At 38.3% G+C, this 13,702-nt stretch overlaps 1 protein-coding gene across 6 annotated transcripts in view; it reads right to left on the bottom strand.

Annotated features, from left to right (window-relative positions):
• Positions 1–13,702, bottom strand: part of STXBP5 (syntaxin binding protein 5) — a 179,190-nt gene that overhangs the window by 98,604 nt on the left and 66,884 nt on the right. For all 6 annotated transcript variants that reach the window (XM_048844300.2, XM_048844299.2, XM_048844302.2 and 3 more), the window contains 2 exons: positions 1,007–1,130; positions 12–90 (listed from right to left, as the gene is read on the bottom strand). In XM_048844300.2, coding sequence (XP_048700257.1) covers positions 12–90; positions 1,007–1,130 — 203 coding nt within the window. The remainder of the gene's footprint in view (positions 1–11; positions 91–1,006; positions 1,131–13,702) is intronic.

The following is a 13,702-nucleotide window of genomic DNA, read 5'->3' as shown; positions in this document are numbered from 1 at the left end:
AAAAGTCTTACCCAGCTCTAGCTGTTTTGTATTCCACTTTTAGGATAGGTTTGCAAGGTTCTGGCTTCTTCCCATCTTTTAGCTGCTTTCCTAAATATATATATATATATATATATATTTTTCATATATTAAACGTTAAAAAAAAATCTGTAATGTGCTGAAATCTTATGAAATTATTCTTTTAAATAAATTACAAATTAAAATATGCACACAAATTATTACATCATCACATACTGTATTTTATGCCTCAATATAATGCAAAAGTACAATTAATATTGACAATCATGTAAACATGGAATGTTTGTTTGGGACAGCCTTCAAAAAGCAATATGGCAGAAACCAAAAAAATTTTTTTCCCTATAATGTAGTTCTACTCTGAAAACTGATTAAAAACAGACATTAGAATAAACAGAGGGAGCTGATCTAGTGACTAAAATTGCCATTTTTACAAAACCTATTCCCAGAGAAGAACCACACTTATATCTTGATTTCCTATAAAATAGCAATGCAAACTATTTTATTTATTTGAACATTCAGTATACCTTTCATTAGGCTACTAGTTTGGTAATGGGCATATTTGCTTTAAAATTCTAGAATTTCATAGCACAATTTTGATTTTCCAAGAATTCACACAGATACTTGCTTATCCACAGAAATATTTTAAACAATACATGGATTGCAACATTAAGCACAATGCAAACTTTATGTTCATTCATCTGTGTAGCAATTTCCAAGAAATGCACTCGAGATGTTTCTGAAGACTTAGGAAGGCACTGATTTACATTATTCACATTCAGAAGTTTATTTTCATAAGGGCTTGAGACTTTTTGTAAACAGCTTGGATTTTGCAGAAGTTATCATCATACACCTAGGAAAAAACTCCTTTTGCTAGGGGAGTAGTTTTTAAGCTCTAGAATTAAATAAAACAGGATTTTATAGAAAGGTTTAATGACATATTTCCAGTGTAAGAACTGCCAGACCCTGTGTGTATTCATTCTTTTCTTACCATGTGGAGTGATTGTCTGAAGTGGCTTGGCAGGGGATTTTATATTCCATATGGTCAAGGTGCCATCTGAATGGCTACAAATGAACTGTTTTCCTTCATGGTGCCAAGCAACAGAGTGAATAGCCTGCGTAAAGAAATAAAAGGAAGAATTTAGAGTCTTCAGCAGAAAACCAGCAACTTAAAGGGCATGTCTGCACTACAAAATTAAGTCAACTTAAGTTAGGTTGACCTACAGCCACTGCAGTAAATTGGCTGTTCATTTTCACACTACACTCTGCCAGTGATGCACGTCCTCACCAGGAGCATTTGCATTGACTTAAGTGGGACATTATGAGGGGCTGATAAAAATAGCAATAGGCGATGTAAGCAACACAGTGTCTACATGGACACTGCATCAACCTAACTACATCAACCTAAGCGCTACACCTCCCGTGGAGATGGTTATTAGGTCAGTGTAGTGGGTAACTTACATTGGCGGGAGCTATATTGTAGTGTAGATGCTGACAGAGTTAGGTTGCCGTAAGCTGCCTTATGTCGACCTAACTCTGAAGTGTACACCAGGCCTTAGTGTGGTCTCAATTCCCCCTTCTTAAAGAAGATCACACAAACAGCAAATTTTAGTGTTAAAGTATTAAGCCATGAAATACCAAAACAAGTATGAATTATCCATGTTTAATTTTTCTGTTACAATTCAGTATTTCTTTGAGCCGTTTCTCCTTTTAAGAAGTTACAACATTGTTTGTGTGTCAAAAAGTTTTGATAAGAAAAAATTATCTTTATGCAGTATTAGTGTTTGCATAAAATTAAAGAAAATTCTATTCTACAATAATAAGTCTGAAGAGAATCAATCTCCCTTTTCAAGCAAACATTTGGCAGATAATGCCTGGTACTGTTATAAGCTGTATTATTTGAACATTAACACCTGTGCAACAGTTTCTATTAGATATATTCAAATCGTACATTACGAGGCAATTTTTTAAATATATAGTTTTCAGAAACTTATTGGTTACTTAGGTGATAATGAGACCTTCAGCTATAGAAGGGTGTGTATCAAATGGTTATTAAGTATGGAGTTATGCACACCGGTATTCTAGAGTTGTATCAAACCTTGAGAAAAGGCAGTTTTACATTCCTTTAAAATAATTCAGTACATTCTGAAAAATTTACACCCAGTATTTTTCTCTTTACAGGCTAGTCTGTATTATACTGCCTCATATTATACGGTTATACAATCCACAATCTTTGAAGTTTGAGCAACAAAATCAAGGGCCTAAAATTATTTGTGGAATAACCTTTTAGGATTGAAGTGTGATCAAACTGCTAGTGTGTCTTGGATACTGCTTATTACTTGATATTGCCAGGCCAATTAGAATTATAATAGACAGTCACACTTATAGCTCCTAGTGATCAATTATCATCATAAAGAGCATCACTGGAGCAACAAAACTGTGAATGGCATAAAACCTAGTTAACTGAAAACTGGGAATTGCCCTGATGTACCAGATCAACATTCATCACCACCTGGATCACTATATACATCATTTTGGACTGCTGATGCCATTTTTATACTAGCATTGCTAGTCCAAATCTTTTGTAACAGAAATGAAAATCTGAAGTGACATTTATGACAGAGGATCAGCTGCAGTCTAAAAAGGCGATAGCAAAATTATTTAAATGATCACTCTGGTTACATTGTGTATGGTAACACCCATTGTTTCATGTTCTCTATGTATATAAATCTCCCTACTGTATTTTCCAGTGAATGCATCTGATGAAGTGAGCTGTAGCTCACAAAAGCTTATGCTCAAATAAATTGGTTAGTCTCTAACGTGCCACAAGTACTCCTTTTCTTTTTGCAGATACAGACTAACACGGCTGCTACTCTGAAAATTATTTATGGCTGCTTTGATGTTAAAAAATATACTAAAATTATAAACTCACCAACACACTTACACAACACAAAAAAAATGTATAGCTCTTCAGTTGATTTATATCACAATTCTCTAGCAGGCTTTAAAACTTCAGTGTGTTTCCAGGTGGGTTTTACAAAGTTGGGGTATTTTTGGTCAGAAAATTTTGATTAGGTTTCTGTCATAATCATACAGCTAAGGGTAGCCTAGAATTCCTCCTTACCCGTAAGAGGTTAAGAAGCTCAGATAACCAGGTTAGCACCTGATCAACAGGACCAATGGGGAAAGAAGATACTTTCAAATCTTGGGGGTGCAGAAGGGGGAAGGTTTTTTTTGTACTCTTTGTTCGTGTGTGCGTTCTCTCTTGGGACTGAGAGGTGCCAGACAGAAATCCATCTTCTCCAACCCATTCCAATCCAGGTCTCCAATATTAGGCCCTATGATGGTGTGCCCTGAATAGATATGTGGGCACAGTTGGCAACGGGCTTTGTTGCAAGGATAGGTTTCTGGGTTAGTGGCAATTACAACACTACTGGGAAGATCTGGTTTAGGAAATGTAGCCATTTTTTAAATTAGCAATGTTTGCCTTCGCCTATTTTTAGAGTGCTGTTCAGACTTCACAAATCAAAGACACCTGCCAGGTATGGTCTAGAAAATACTTAGTCCTGCCTTAATTCGAGGAACTGGACTAGAAGACCTCGAGGTCCCTTCCAGTCCTACATTTCTATAATTCTATGTATATGAGAACTCTTCTCCCCATATGGTGTAAAATAGTATTTTCCGTTGTTCCTGGGTGGTAAAGAGCATTGTTTCCCTATTTCTATGATCTTGCAAGAATGTATAAACTGAGCACAGCTTGGGAACTAGTTCAAAAGGGTGAACCCAGAGTCCTTTCCCTTCACTAATTCTCCAAAGTAGTACAAGAAGGAAAGAGAGAAATGCCATGATGAGGAAGAGAGATGGGATGGAATAAAACCATTAATTCCTATTTGATAAAAATGTAAACAGTATCTGAAAGCATTTAAAATCCAATAGTATCCCATCAAGGTATTTCTAACGCACCACTCAATGTGACATCTAGGAACCAAGTGCATAATCAAGAATTGTACAACTAATTGATAACACTGTCCCATACTCTAATCTTCCATTGTCTTTGGTAGAAATAGATTTACTTCTTAGCTCATTTTGTATGGCTAACTTGCAGGCATTTCTGACCTTTCTAAAAATACCATTTCCATTTTTATGTGCATGAGAGAGAGTGGCAGGGGGAAAGGATCCTGTCTGTATCCATTCTTTTGTCATAAATAAATTGCTACTTTGTTGACTAAATGGCAATCCCTTGGGCCATTTTGGTATATCCTCTATAAAGCTCAGGGATAAGCTCTGATGTTTACCCACTTATCAGAATACTGAGCCTAAAAATAGTAATCTATAATACATTTTCAGAGTTAATGCTTTTAAAGTTTAGTTTAAAACAGAGCAGGCAAAATATTTTTTCATTTAAAACCTGACAATTTTAAATGACAAAGTTACAACATTTCCAAACATTTATTTAAAAAGCAGATAAAAAAATTATGCAGTAATATCTTTGTTTTATTTTTTTCACGTCCACAAAACAGCAGAAAATGAATGTTTACAGCATAAAATTAATTCTATGTTCATATTGTATGAATAAGGCATGAAAATGCTTTTTATTACAATAGCTATATTTGAACTTCAGAGCCTTTCAGTACAAAGAAACTCACAAAGGAGACACAAAGAAAGCTCTCATTTTCCATTCTATCATTTCACTGTGCATAAACATCTTGCAAGACAATGATAAAAAAAACTAACTGCACAGGATGGTTTGATAGGCATTATAAATAACTGCTCTTAAAAGTTAATTTATAACCACAGGTTTCTAACATTATAGCTATCACATTCCAAATAAACTTTTTTCCCTAGCTCTGTTAAATATGAATGCTAGATTTTGTATTCTTTCAGATGATTCTCTGTCAAAGAAATGATGGCTCATGCATTATTCTTACTATAAAGCATACAATACTGCAGTTTTAAAATCCAACTTGTCTTGCACGAAGGGAGCAGTTTTTTTAAACACACTTTGAGTGTCATTCTACAGACTTCATCTTGCAAAGAAAGGAAATTCCCTGGAAAACAGGTTTAATTCAAGGTCCATGTAGTGTGTCAAGGTAGTTAAAATGTAAAGGCAAAGATTATACTGGAAGATTTCATTATCTTTGCTGTTAAAAATGAAAGGAATCCATAAAATCTTATTTCATTTCTGCCTGCAGAAACCTGCGCAATCATCGTCACTGACTCCAAAGTAAAAATTGAAAGTGCAGAGGATGGAATAACTGACTTAACATCCCCTAAACAATTTTGCTCAAGGACTACTTTCAAATTACTAGGACAAACGTAGTATCCTAAATGCTAAGTATTCTGTTCTCTACTTCTCACTGTCGATTGGAATGCTTAAGCTTTGTCTACACTACACAGTTTTGGCTACAAAAGGCAGCTTTTGCCGACAAAACAGTGGAGGTGTACACACTACAGAAGTTACTTTTGGTGGCCAAACTCTGTTGTTTAGCCAACAAAATAAAACCACCTCGATGAGAGGCATAAAGCTTTTGGTGGCAAAGTTAAAGTGACAAAACGTCATTGCAGACTTTTCCATTTGTTTTATTGCCAGAACTGGTATCCCCAAGTATCCCAGGATGCCCACCGTGACCGCTCTGCTCGCTGTTTTGAACTCAGCTGTCCTGCAGGCATGCACCGCTCCCCTTTCAAAGCTCTGGGGAGTTCTGACAGCTGAGCATCTGGCAGCAAAGAGCAAATCATTAAAGTGGAATCCTCCTGCTCTTCCCCGCACTAGGAACACAGCAGCAGGCAGGCTGCTGCTGCGGGGGGTGGGTGGGGCAGGGAGGACTGCTGTGCTGTGCAGAGCCAGGGAGGGAGGCAGGCATTGGCTGACGAACTCAGCTGCCCTGCATTTAACTATGTAGGGCATGAGTCCCTCTCCTTTCAAAGCTCTGGGAAGCTTTGACATTCCTTAGCATGGAAAGTTTACAGAGCTGCTGAGGATGCCACTCCCAGAAACTGAGGAGGCTGTGGGAGATCTCAGAGGGAATCACAACAAAACCATTGGCAGGTAGAGCAGGCTGCTGCTGCTGCACAGGGAAAGGAGGGGGAGACTGCTGAGCCGTAGGGGAGGGAATGTCCCCACACTGTTTCTGTCTCTACTCCCCTGCCCCCACACACTCCCTGCCTTGCCTCTCCCCTCCCCCAAAAAACTTCAGTTGAAAAGCAGCCGACAATCTACTCAGATGCTCATGGAATGATGGGATTGAGAAACCTGCATCATGTGACTGTACCTGCTCCATGAGGCATTGCAAACCCTTCCCAAACACAGTTGCACAGTGGGATAGCTACCCACAGTGCACTGCTCTGTGTTGATGCAAGAGCTACTAATGTGGATTCACTCTGCTGATATCAGGAGCATAGTGCGGACGTGCAACAGCAGTTTAATTAAAGCAGCATAACTTGTCAACAAAACTCTGTAGTGTAGACAAAGCCTTAGTCACTCTTTCAAAGTTTAAAGTACAGTAAACTGCAATATTCTTACAGTTATTGCACAGGACTGGGAGTCATGATAGAGGATTCTATTCCCTCCTTGAACACAGCTCTTCCTGTGTCACATCTCAGTAGTTTCAGTTTCCTGATCTATAAATAGTGAATAATATTACCTAGTTGCTACATGGGGCCAAGGAAGCCTAATTCAATAATATTTATGAAACTCAGACTGAGGTGGAACGTGCTTTGGAAGTGCAAAGCATTATCATTCAGACTTTTTGTTTTCATCAAGTGAATGCAGAGTTCATGGAAAGTGTCATATATTCAGCATTAGAAACTGAAGTACAGCACATACATTTAGAAGCAAGACTTACCAGGAATTGACTCAATTACGAATTATTATCTAGAGCTGAGGGGATAATAATAATCTCTAAGAGAAAGACTAATTTAGTCCACTCTCCTTCTGCTGATAATGTTAACAACAGTACAGTTAGTGTTATTCAAGATCTAGAACCCACTGGTATTCACTAACCTTTGGCTGTAGGCCAAATTCCAGCCTTAGGGCATAGCCGAGGGCCACATTAGTGACATCACTCAGCCAAAATAGGTTTCTGCTTCCTTAATGTGCTGGAGACACTTGTCATAAGACGGCCTAAAAAAGGAAAATATTCTGTCTTTTACAGTACGCTCCCTTAAAACAGAGGTTATGCTCATATCCATTATTGGCGCTCTCATGGGTGCTTGGGCAGTGTCTCAGCATATAATATAACTTCAAAAGCAGGTCTCTGTCAGGAAACCAGTCATTCATCATTAATTGCAGAGTCAAAGTCAAATACTGATATGCTATCACTGCAACCACAACTGTTCCAAAATGGCTATAAGTGGGATAGCAACTGTTCTAATGGAGTTTTAAGAAAGAGAGAGGGTGAATATTGCTGTTTTGGTGGATGACAGTTGGACTGCAAAAAAAACAAAACAGACCCAAAGAACCATGCTCCCATAGTTCCTCATGTTTACTACTGAGCTGTAGTCTGCATTTCTTTGACAGAATAGGTATTCTGACTAAAGATTGCTCACATAGACCCCAATTTAGCAAAGTTCATAAACATGTGATTAAATACATGCTGAATTGTGGCCATACAGGATCATAACTGTAGAAAACCATCCCATCCCCATTTTAAATTTCTTACTCCCCTCCTCCTATTTCTTTGAAGGCTTTTGCAGACATATAAAGAGATCCACCAGATGGAGAATGTGCAGATACATTCTTAAGGCTAAAAGAAAAAGAGTACTTGTGGCACCTTAGAGACTAACCAATTTACTTGAGCATGAGCTTTCATGAGCTACAGCTCACTTCAGTATGCAAGCCTGTCTCCTAAGTACATGGTGCATACTGACATCTTAGCAACAAAAAAGGTAATGATCAACAAAAATAACTTTCTTTCTAACTGTAAAATTTATAACATGAAATATGTCAGAGATATGATAAAGTACATGTATGTTAAGTTTTGAGTTTGAGGTGGCTGTGGTTCTTTAGCGGTCAAATAAAAATGAGACTTCTCAGAGCCCAATTTTAAAAGCTAAAAACATGTTCTTATTTTCTACAGAAAAGAGAGCTAATATTTTATCCAAAAATTGCCATAAAAAAAAATCATTTGACCTCAGAACAGTATTGTGTTAAATGTGGAGACTTCAGTCACTGCCGTGACAAAAAGAATTTTTAGTGAAAAGCTCAACTAAAGAGACACTACTGATGATTCAATAATAAGCAGACAGTTTGGCATTCTGACAAACCTTGGAAACCAATTTCTTTGGCAAAGATGTGGGAATTTTGTGGAGGTGGAAATTAATCTATCCAGCTTTTTACTAGTGAGCCACTAAAAACTTAATCTGTTTAACACATAAGACACTTCCTGTGTGACCAGTTATTTTAACTGTTCAATCACTATTAAAGTAGGACAAGCTGGTTTATTACCAAATATCTGCCAATATCACAAACTGCCAATATCACCAACAGTTGCGCTTTTCAATAACATTGTTTTGGTGTTTACAGTAAAAGTCTCAGAAACACCAACATAAGTTACATACATGACCCACAATCTACACATGATGAAAAATACTGCATGAACTTTCAAAGTGTGCTGAGCAGATTTGGTGCAGTTATGTTTTTTTAAAGAGACTGCTTATAAACACTGACAAGCCAATACTGTCAAATTAAAAACCGTTTCAGCCACATACGTTAACATATTATTGACCTTATTAGAAACAATGCCATACTAACTAAATTCACAAACAAGAACACATTTATATGTGCTGTTACATATGGTTGGTTTGAAAAATAGTAGCAAAATGACATTGTGAGGTTCCATATTTACTCTCTCAATGACTTGTCATTTGCTTGAGTTAGTATTTTCCTATTCTAGCAGCTAACTTCAAAACAGAGGTTTTGAAAAAAAAATGAAAAATAAACATAGGCAAGAAACACTCAAATAGCTCAATAAAAATAATTCAGAAAACTGTAGATACAACACCAATAAGTGCAATATTGAACTTACTCTGACAGCAGCAATCAAGAGAAGCTTCCTTTCCACCATTCACTTCTACATAGGTTGTTCTAATTTGTTGATGCAATATGCAAAACAGAATTAATTTATCTTTTCTGCATATTCAGGCTTCCCCAAATCTAGAACAAATCTGACTAGCAATACTGAACCCAAGTTATAAGCTGAAGGAATCACTGTCCTGAAAACATGAAATATAAGCACCTTGTCCATGGAGGAAAAAAGTATCTAACTAGTATTGCACAACAAGGAATGAGCTAACAAATTGTTATTTTATATATTTTTCTTCTTCTGAGGGGAAGAAATATTTGCTGGGATGGACCCAAACCTACCTAGACACGCTACTCTCCTTATTTTAAAACATCAGGATACATCATACATACAATTATAGAAATATAGGGCTGATATAATATAGATATACAAATATCTATATAAATATAGAGGTCATATAGATACCACCTCCCACGCCCCCAGGTGAGGTAGATCCAAGATCTAGAACGCTTTTGTTCAATCATTTTAAAATATTTTCCCCAAAAAAGTCATTGCTAGACAGTCTACCCGAAAAGCCACGCTCTTCCTTTTTACTACCTGGGCACTTCTGTCAATGCTGTACTGAACTTCAGTATCTAATCTATTATCGAAGCTAATACTGGTTACAGTACTTCAGCTGTTATGAGGTTTACACTTGTCTGCATACAATTATTGGAATGAGAGTCTGCAGAGTTAGGAAATATTTTACACTTAATTTAAACGAAAAAAAGGCTAGAGACTATAGTGATTTTCTGATTTTTTTATCCTGCAGATTTAGATTGCTCCCAACCCTAACTCACAAAAGGGCCTTTCCTACAAGTTCCTGATGGTAGAAGAGAGATCTTAAACACCCATTGCATCACAGTTCTCTCCAAAGCAATTAATGCACTGGTCCTCTCAGCCCATAGGTAACTGCATTCAGACTGTTTTTAGCCTGCAGTATTAACTAGATCAGTTGTTCTCAACCAGCGCTCTGGGGCGCCCTGGGGGGCCACGAGCAGGTTTCAGGGAGTCTGCCAAGCAGGGCCCGTGTTAGTCTTGCAGGGGCCCAGGGAAAAAAAGCTGAAGCCATGCTGTATGGGGCTGAAGCCCAGTGCCACGAGCCCTGCCGCCTGGGGCTGAAGCCGAAGCCTGAGCAACTTAGCTTTGCGGGGACCCCTGTGGCGTGAGGTCTCAGGCAATTGCCCTGCTTGCTACCCCCTAACACTGGCCCTGGCTTTTATATGCAGAAAAAACAGTTGTGGCAAAGGTGAACATTTTATAGCTTGTTGGGGGCGGGGGGAGAGAATGAGAAAGAAAAAGGTTGAGAACCCTGAACTAGATTATTAATTATTTAGTTTACATTAACCAAAAAAATATTATTTCTATTATATCTTTTTGGTTTGAGGTACCAAGCTACAACATGAAGTCTCAAAACAAACAAATCACTATTTTACAAAAAAAAATTTCAGCATAGAACAAAATCTAAAATATGCCAAAATCAATGAATCAAGAGAAAAATGATTACACAGCTAGGTGGGGCCTGTAACTCCTTACGGCATGATTATAAATACACTCAAGACATGCATGTCAATCACTTAATAGCTTGCGTTGAAGCTAGATTCTCAATTCACGTCAATCACTAAGTCACATGACCTGGAAACATGAGAACAATGCAGAAAGTTCACTAGTTGAGCAAGCATAATGTGCTATAGGGACAAGTGATTTAATTTAAATTAACAGAAAATCCTTGGTGGAAAGTTTGTAGAGGAAGGAATTCCTCCTTCCTTACTGTAAATTTGTTTTCACTCTTTTTATAAAAAGAAAATGAGTACTTGTGGCACCTTAGAGGCTAACCAATTTATTTGAGAATAAGCTTTCGTGAGCTACAGCTCACTTCATCGGATGCATTCAGTGGAAAATACAGTGAGGAGATTTATATACACACACAGAACATGAAAAAATGAGTGCTATCATACACACTGTAAGGAGAGTGATCACTTAAGATAAGCTATTACCAGCAGGAGAGCGGGGAGGGGGGTCGGGGGGGGGGGGGGCGCGAGAAAACCTTTTATAGTGATAATCAAGGTGGGCCATTTCCAGCAGTTAACAGGAATGTCTGAGGAACAGTGGGGGCTGGGGGTGGGGAAATAAACATGGGGAAATAGTTTTACTTTGTGTAATGACACATCCACTCCCAGTCTCTATTCAAGCCTAAATTAATTGTATCCAGTTTGCAAATTAATTCCAATTCAGCAAGCTCTCGTTGGAGTCTGTTTTTGAAGTCTTTTTGTTGTAATATTGCGACTTTTAGGTCTGTAATCGAGTGACCAGAGACACTGAAGTGTTCTCCGACTGGTTTTTGAATGTTCTAATTCTTGACGTCTGATTTGTGTCCATTTATTCTTTACGTAGAGACTGTCCAGTTTGATCAATGTACATGGCAGAGGGGCATTGCTGGCACAGGATGGCATATATCACATTGGGGATGTGCAGGTGAATGAGCCTCTGATAGTGTGGCTGATGTGATTAGGCCCTATGATGGTGTGCCCTGAATAGATATGTGGGCACAGTTGGCAACGGGCTTTGTTGCAAGGATAGGTTTCTGGGTTAGTGGTTCTGTTGTGTGGTGTGTGGTTGCTGGTGCAACACAACCACTACAACAAAGCCTGGCAACAAAGCCCGTTGCCAACTGTGCCCACATATCTATTCAGGGCACACCATCATAGGACTTAATCACATCAGTCACACTATCAGAGGCTCATTCACCTGCACATCCCCAATGTGATATATGCCATCCTGTGCCAGCAATGCCCCTCTGCCATGTACATTGATCAAACTGGACAGTCTCTACGTAAAGAATAAATGGACACAAATCAGACGTCAAGAATTAGAACATTCAAAAACCAGTCGGAGAACACTTCAGTGTCTCTGGTCACTCGATTACAGACCTAAAAGTCGCAATATTACAACAAAAAGACTTCAAAAACAGACTCCAACGAGAGCTTGCTGAATTGGAATTAATTTGCAAACTGGATACAATTAATTTAGGCTTGAATAGAGACTGGGAGTGGATGTGTCATTACACAAAGTAAAACTATTTCCCCATGTTTATTTCCCCACCCCCAGCCCCCACTGTTCCTCAGACATTCCTGTTAACTGCTGGAAATGGCCCACCTTGATTATCACTACAAAAGGTTTTCTCGCCCCCCCCCGCTGGTAATAGCTCATCTTAAGTGATCACTCTCCTTACAGTGTGTATGATAGCACCCATTTTTTCATGTTCTGTGTGTATATAAATCTCCTCACTGTATTTTCCACTGAATGCATCCGATGAAGTGAGCTGTGGCTCACGAAAGCTTATGCTCAAATAAATTGGTTAGTCTCTAAGGTGCCACAAGTACTCCTTTTCTTTTCTTTTTGCGAATACAGATTAACACGGCTGCTACTCTGAAACCACTCTTTTTATAGTGAATATTGTGAAATGTATTGAGCTCTCTCAATACAAAGTCTTCAATTTTTTCTGTCCCCCTCTGCTTTGTGGCAATGCACAGTACAGAAAACAGAGACAAAACAAAAAGATTGTGAAAGTGTAAATTTAAACTTTTAATTCTCTCTATTTCATGATTTTCTTACATGAAAAATATGAAGAGTAGAAATATATTTTTATACCTACAGATTTATACTGTGATTCTAAATGAGTAAGCTGTTAGAATGTAAATGTTAGATTCACATGTAAATTCAACTCATTTATTTCAGCACTAGGCTAAAAATACATATCTATCACAACTTTTTGAAAGCTGAAAGATACTAAGGTTTTTATGGTTATGACTAGGTCATGAGAAGTCCAAACTAATAGCTTAACTAGCAGCTGCAGAGGCAGTCCGGGTTCTAGGAACATGAATGCATAACTGGAAGACAGGAACTCCTCAGTTCCGGTATCAGCCCTGCTAAACAACCACCATATGAAGTTGGGCAAGTCATTTCTCTCTTTCTCCCAGTTTTCTCATCTATAAAATAGGATAAATATTTCAATATCAACTACAGTCCTTCACAGGACTGATGTACAGTGTTTACAATGTGTGAAGCACTATGTTATATGAGAGATGGGAGCTTGGGTTGCTTGTTTATCTGCAATCTGGCCAGGCCTCCTTCCCAACCTGAAGAGTATCTCAAAGGAGCCTCCCACTTTTCTACAGCCAAGTAGGACTGTGAGATAGACAAAGACAGATTTGTTTCTCCATTTGTTGCCTGACCCAACTCCCATCTCCAAACCAGAAGCGCATCTTAGGTGAAGTATTACCCTAGCTTCCCCACGATACATCCCAGAAGCCCTGAGAGCATGTCTACACTGCAACTGGGAGGTACGAATGCAGCATGTGTAGACATACCCAAGCTAGCTTTGACCTAGTTAGATCTAGCTACCTCAAACAATAGCAGTGAAAATGTGACAGCATTGCTTGCCGCAAACCCTGGGTACATACTTGAGAGGATAAGCTGTGCTGCTGTGGTTTCACTGCTATTATTACTCAAACTAGCTTTAGTTCAAAGCTAGATATAGTTAGATCAAAGCTAGCCTACATATGTCTACCTGTGCTGCAATCACACCTCCCAATTGCAGTATCAACACAACAGGAGAGGCAGGC

The sequence above is a fragment of the Caretta caretta genome, chromosome 3 (assembly GCF_965140235.1).
Source record: "Caretta caretta isolate rCarCar2 chromosome 3, rCarCar1.hap1, whole genome shotgun sequence".
Lineage (NCBI taxonomy): Eukaryota > Metazoa > Chordata > Testudines > Cheloniidae > Caretta > Caretta caretta.
Note: the sequence above shows the minus strand (reverse complement) of the source record. Positions and strands in the feature narration are given on the sequence as shown.